Raw genomic sequence first — 7,163 nt, forward strand, 5'->3', positions numbered from 1 at the left:
CAAAAGTAATCTTTAAAAATAATGGCGCAGCTAAGACAATGACTATGTTTTTAAGATGAATCCCCTTTGTAGGTGTGCCGTAAAAGAACATTGGAAAATAAAACGACGTACCTGTAAGTCTATGCGATAGGAATTGAGTGAGCATGCACGGATTGTTTCGTCAGAAATGCAAGCTTTTTGTGTCCGCACTGAAGGCATCTTCTCTAAAGTTTTTGCGGTTTGGCTAATTGATTATATATATATATATAAACAGCAAATATCCAACATGAAGACTTTTTTATTATTCTCTCTGCGAGTCACCTACACAGGAACTGTTTTCAAAGGAACATTATCCAGCTGAAAGGCACGTTTATAAACTGACAAAAGCGATGCCGGGTAAAGTACACATTGAGAAATTATTGAAAAAAGAACGAAGCTTTATTTTCCTTTGAACGAACGCATCTGGAAGACCGAAATTTCTTTCCAGGAAATAAAACAGCATGCGTGCCTAATGAAATACGCAACATTCTCATTTATTCTGCTACGGGCTTTGGAAGAAGCTCCCACACTACGTGAAGCTTGTCGTCCGTGACGTACCCTTCACGTTCAAGATCAATTAGCCTAAATGAAACACGTCGGGGGAAACAGCCACCGTGGGTTGTTTCTCCGGGTCTTTCAACGGACTCAATTTTACCGCCAGTTTTCCACACCTTCTGGCACTGTTCGCTTTGGCATGGATGTTTGACAGTCAGCTGAATGTTCTGACTGAAAGGCCACTGAAGAAACTCGTCGATCACACCCTTGTGCAGCTTAACAGCAGGATGCAGTAACACATCATCTCCCTCTTTTCTGAAGTGCAGTCCTGGCGACACATGATAGCCAGATAAGTATATTTTTTCTTCCCAGCAATTATGATGGCCTTCAGAATATGCTCCGTTTTTCATTTCTTTGTATCCCTTAACAATAACCTCATATCGCCTAATGTTTATTGTGTGTAAGGCCAGTTCTTTATCCAATGCGCTATGTCCTCCTTTCTTCTCAGTGTGCTTCGCTCCACCAATACCAGCAACACTTCCTACACAATTTAGGGAGAATCTCCTTGCGGTGTCCTGCAACACTTCCTTCAGCTCTTTTATTGAATCCGTTAAGGTTCCTGCAAGCACATGTGTCTCTTCGCTGTGGTCAATGAATCTTTTTTCGGCTTCTATAACTGAATTTAACGTAACTCTAGATTGTGAAATAAGGTTATCCAACATACTACTTGTGCTTGCCCTTTGTAGCAGTGCTTCTTTGACTGTGTTCATGCAATGTGAAATCTCATTTAGCCGGACATTTTGGACAATATGATCACTAATAACTTCGTCTAGCCTATCTTTAATTTCAACTCCTCGCATGTCTAAGCCCGCATTCGGAGCCATCATCACTGCTTTTTCGTCACTGTGGGAATTTTCTACGACACCGGATGTCAGAGACACTGCGTAGTCTCGGCATTTGCTCTGTAAATGCGCGGACACATTACTACGCAGCACCAGCTTTGAACATTTAGGGCACGACGTAGCGTGGTGGTCACAGCCATTGCAAAAATGCTTGTTCAACTCTGATGCAGGCAAAACCACGTCGCAGCCGCGTTCTTCATTCCAACATTTGATCTGAAATGAAAAAAAAAAGCGTTTAAGCAAGTTTCCATAGGATCTTCGTATTATTTTCCATTTTAACATATTCTATGTTATTTTATGCCTTCGAGCTTCCTGTCACACGGGCACAAAATATTGTTCTTTTAAGATGTTGACCATACTGCAGACAGAAGCTATTCAGAAGAAAGAAGAAATGCGGCAGCGACAACCTCATTTGAGTGCGACATTACAGGAACTCTTGCTGTTTGGCTTAAAGAAGGATTATCACTAATCGTGTGAATTTTGAGGAGCGAAACGCCGACACCCCTTGTATCATGTGTGCCAAGTGGTGGTATTTGCATTGCGAAGGAGAGTGGTTGTTTAAGGTGAAATATCTAAGTACATTGAGGTAACTTGTTTGCTGCGATTGGGTGGCGTTGCGTTCACGTTCAGCAATCCGTTTTCTTTCCGGTAGGGCACTGAAATCCTCAGGCGTCTGAGCCGCTTAACGACGAGGAGCGGTTCGGTATGGTTACGTATGCGCCCCTCGAACTCGGCTGGGGTGAGAAGCTTCTTGAGAAGAAATAACTTATTTGCTGAAAACGCTTACGTAGAGCGATGTGTAGACTACGAAGCTACCAGGGTGCACGGAATAAATATTTTAATTCATAGAATTATACTCTGACGGCGCTAGTGAAACAAGGACGCACAAATAGACAAATACCCCAGAACAGAAGCGGGCTACCAATCGAATAGGTATTTGAAGAACTCTAGCCTTTATATATCCATCCCTGTATTTGCCTGCGTACACAAAGGCATCTTCATGCCATTCATTCTCCATCATGCTTTTTCTGATTCCACGAAAGACATGCTTACACAGCGACAGTCAACGTTTCTATTATCCCTTTTTTCTCTCCCTTTAGTTTTGAGGTTCCCTGGAAATTTTGTCTTCTAAAACGTGCGAATGCATGCGCACTTTTTCTTATGGGCTTGCTAAATACCTTTCATGCCCATTCTTCAAGTTATTGCAGTACTGACGTGCTCAATCATTGAAACACTGTTTCGTTTGTCCTATAGATACCTAAGCACAGCTATGTGGTACCTGGGAAATGACGTTGTGGGTACGGTCTGTAAACCTTGTTTTACAATACGTGGTGCACTGGCGCCTATTGTATTCTTCCATTCGAATGCACACAGTACACTGCTTGCAAGGGGCACTGGAAAGTAAATTCTCATTATAGGGGTTGGATACTTGCCTAAGTTGTGAAATAACATCAATGCACTGGTCTCTTGTGTTTTTCTTTGCGTGCTGCCCTCAACTAATGCCTTTTTTCTTTTTGCTAGGTCGTTTGACATACTGAAGTGTTGAGACTACGGGGAAAAGCCGCTACCGGTAACCATGATGTCAAATTAAAAAAAAAGCATTGCTCTATCTCGTGCTCGCATGGTTGCTTCAGTTTATCCCTTATACATGTCGCCACTTTGATCATCTTAATCAGTGCAGAGTGTGTTCTGTTAAAAAAATATCGGCGACGACAGTATACCGACACGGACAAGCCCAAACGTTCAACAGAATTGTATTTTGGTCAGGGGCGTAAATATATGGAGTCCTAATGAAGCAATAAGGAGATTCGCAATGAAGCAACAAAGATATATGTTCATCTGATTTCAGTGGTTTCCTTTTAGGCCGCTTGCGTCATTGCACATGAGTGGTGAACTCCTTATAATAATGCATCTGACTCAAGAAAAGATTTAGTTGAAGGTCGGTGCTTGTCCTTGTCGATATCCTCTGGTGATACAGCTCCGCACACACTGCATCGAGGAGCTCCCCAGTGCGGCGTTTTAATTCCGATGTTACCTAATGTCTCTCTAATAGGACTGGAGAAGTGCATTCTCACGTTGGTTGAAACGTCTTTATATGCAGATGACATCTGAATATGGCGCTGTGGTCGTAACAGATGCGCCCTACGAACACGTCTCCAGAAAGCTATCAATTCCATTAAAACATTCCTATTCGCGTGACGTCTAACGATGTCACCAGAAATGTGGGCCGCCGTTGCTTCCACTAGGCATGATGTCACACGCTGTCCCATGCGGTACGTGTCAAGTTTCTGGGCGTGGCAATCGACAGGCTATTGACGTGCACACCTCATATTCGAATGCCGAGAGCGAAAGTTGGGTGATACGCGAGCACATCCCGTATCCTATCACGAAACGCTGGGGGCAGCTCTGTAAATTCTTTGCCACGCATGTATATGGCTCTCTGTGAAGGTTTCCTACGATGCAGCCTTCCTGTGCTAAAGGGCATTTCCTTAATCGACATAAAGCCGCTCACTGGTGTGCAAGCTAAAAGTCCCGAGAGTGTGCCTTGGCCTGCCGCAAAATACATCAATTGCAGAAACCTTTGCAGAAAACAGACGCCTATCGATTCCAGTGCTTCTGCAGCAGGAGTGTCTTCGTGTGCACATGCGCTTTGCTGCCACAGCCCCGGGTTACCCGCTTGCTTCAGACAGCGGTCCTGTGGTGCGGAGCTTGCTCGCGCTGAATTGTCAAAGCCCTTCTATGCCGAGAATACCAATGTGTAAAATTCCTTCGTGGTCCACTGTCACTTTCGTGCCTGGGTTCAAGAGCAAGATAAATACTCCTGCTCCATCGGCGACACGTTTGCTCTAGAGCATGGTAACACCAGCTACAGGGCTCACCGTCATACTTACAATAATGGCTCCGTTACGCCTACATCATCTGCCATTCGTGCGCGAATTCCCCTCGTGTGTTACCAAATTATCCCACTATCAGTCACCGCCCTTCAGCTACAGCCACTAAACCAGCCGCAATGCGGGACACTTTTATTTGCGTCATAGAGCAGACAGAGTAATTATACGGCAACCTTGGCCGACTCAGGAGCGGCCCTGCGGTCCCTGTAGTCGCCACGCATGCAGGAACACCTCGTAATGGAGATGAGGCGCCTATCCAATAAAACTTGATAACTGCGTCACATTGTTGGGCTGCCCTGGTTACCTTCCCACTGCGGAATACAAGGCAGCGTCCAGGCTGACCATGCTGCCAAAGGTGGACAGGACCACTTCGACAGAAATGGTCCAGATATCTTTCTCGAGAAAAGACGTCGAGACACTGGTATCGGCACACGCTTGGCGTCTCCAACTACCTTTCTGGACAGATGAAAGCAACCAGTACGGAGATTAATTTAGAAGGCCTCGGTTTTTTTTTATGTGCACTTGCTCCCATTGAAACGCAGCCACCACTGCAGCAAAGCCACTAAGCAACCATGGCGGGTGGTCATCGGTAGTGCAGCTGCCAGTGACGCCAGAGCGTAGCCATTGCGACCACGCCTCGGCTACCAATTGGCCACATCACTGTGCGACTTCTGCAAATCACAAAATTGGGTCCTGGAGCCACCCTCAGTGTAGCACGGAGAATTCCCGATTGGCGAGCGAAGCCGGCCCGTTCGCCGCAAACAGGTTGCGGTGAGTTGCCGTATCGTTAACGTGGACGAACATTAAAAACGCTCGCGTTCCGCGATAATCTTGTAGACGCACACGCATGTCATTGAGGGCTTCGTTATCAAAGCTTCTGCTGACGATTAAGTATAGGACGGAAGAGGTATTCTCCGCGATACTGATTTGGAAGGCATTGCGAGTCGAACGCAGATGGAGAAAAGTCAGAGAAGCCGACAGCCGCGCGCTCCTGGCATCGCGCTTGAAATGGTGAGCACTGTACTTGTATGTGGCCTATTAGGGAATCACAATAAATATTTCAGTTCACTTGGCAAATCAGTACGTCTCTTGATGATTTACAGACGCAGCCTAGCCTCTTTCGCCGTGAAGGACCAGTTGCAGATGAAAGGTCGGAGAACAAGACTGACGAGAAAGAGCACAGGAAAACTGTAACATGCGTGCATTAAAGTAGACGACGAATACGAAAGTAATGCACCCAATGCCGCACTAACGCCTGCGAGTAAGCATATCCGAATAGAATGGTAGTTCATAAATCAATAGCGCTGCCGCATATTCGCTGCTTGCTAGGCTCAACATCTCTGATTGCGCACGAGTTTCCATAGCTTTCAGTCAGTAGTAGGCGAAACTTGGGATTACAGCGATATAAACGTAGGATAAGATACATACAGACAAAAATGTAAAACTATTTGCTTCTCATGGTTTCCCGCCTATGTATAATTTTTCCATAATTGCTTTCATCTAGCTTACACGTGATTTATCCGCTCTAACAGCAAATGACCCCAATTTATAAAAAAGCATGCCCATTTCACTTTCGAAATAGATTCGATGCATTTTGCTAAAATGTCTCGGATAACAAGGACACCCGAATTCGTTCACTCGTGCTCTCTTACTTTGCGCCTCAGCAGGTTCTCCAACGGAAAGTCCCTCCACTCAGCGTCCTTCGGAAGAAACTGGTCACCATCGAGTAGACAGGCGTGTCCGTCGTCGAGTACGCACTGATAGTAGCAGCTTTTGCACAGCACGTCTCCACAGGGCAGAAAAACGGTCTTTCTGGGTAGCACGCCACACGCGTTACATATTCTGTTAGCAGGAACAGGCTCGACGAAATGCAAAGGTCTCCAGTCCAGTTCCTCGGTAAAACCGCACAGCGTGTACAGCTTGCCTTGAGAAGCCATGACGAACATCGCATACGTCAACTGCGAAACGCCGTGCCAACGATTCTGCGGAAACATGGAAGCGTTGCCAGCGCGCTATGTCCTCTCAGCTGTTGCCAAGGCTACAATCACTCCGATAATGCTGCGGCCAGTTCTTGGCTATTAAGGGCGCCGCTCACGAACTAAAGATGTAACGATGTGGACATTATCTACTCGCCTAGCTGCGTAAAAGTTGCTGCCGACAATTTTATCGCCTTTTTCGGATTGGCGATTTGTAAAGGTCGCGAACCTTGAAACTAAAGGCCGTGGAAACACAATTTACTGGCACGTCAAGGGGCAGCCTACGATGGAAGCGCGCCTAACTGCGAAATGAAGAAACAATTGGACGAATAAAATCTTGTAAAGACCGTCTGGATGTTTCTAAACAGAAGCTTTCCTTCCAAACAAGCTCTGCCATTCCTCACTGTGGCTGCTGGATGTTGCTGCTGACTTGCGAATAGTTCAATCCTTAATATGAAATTTAAATATTTGCCCATTGTGCGATCGAAGCACTGACTCCAACTAAAACGGCCTAACGTTCTGTTCATTAGGCCATAACAAACATTTCCTTCGAAAGTATAACCTGGCACACCCTTTTCGTCAAATGGCAGCTCGATCCCTGCGTGTGTCCCATTGCGCAGGACGAGTGCGTGAGGTTACATTCCCGCTCGTCTATTTCCTTGACGCCAACAACGTAATAATGAACCGGGCAAATTTTTATAATTCAAACAACAGCTTGAAGGAAGCTTCGATTCACTTTCACTCCTGCCCCACGGGTCATGCGGGCAAGCTTAACCCTTTACTGCACAATTTTTTGTTTCCTCAAAATATTTTTCATGGAGTTGTAGGGAAGAATAACAGTAGCTGTATTGCCATGAAAACTAACATTGGCGAATTTCTCT

General features: G+C 45.7%; 1 protein-coding gene across 1 annotated transcript; it reads right to left on the reverse strand.

Moving 5' to 3' along the window:
• Positions 1 to 259: 259 nt before the first annotated feature.
• LOC139051340 (TNF receptor-associated factor 5-like) lies at positions 260 to 6,401 on the reverse strand. The gene is made up of 2 exons (XM_070528365.1): positions 5,959 to 6,401; positions 260 to 1,628 (listed from the first exon to the last, which is right to left on the reverse strand). Exons 1-2 carry the CDS (start codon positions 6,298 to 6,300, stop codon positions 513 to 515), a joined length of 1,458 nt encoding a protein of 485 aa, XP_070384466.1. The 5' UTR covers positions 6,301 to 6,401; the 3' UTR covers positions 260 to 512.
• Positions 6,402 to 7,163: the final 762 nt, after the last annotated feature.

This window comes from Dermacentor albipictus, unplaced genomic scaffold, assembly GCF_038994185.2.
Source record: "Dermacentor albipictus isolate Rhodes 1998 colony unplaced genomic scaffold, USDA_Dalb.pri_finalv2 scaffold_11, whole genome shotgun sequence".
Lineage (NCBI taxonomy): Eukaryota > Metazoa > Arthropoda > Arachnida > Ixodida > Ixodidae > Dermacentor > Dermacentor albipictus.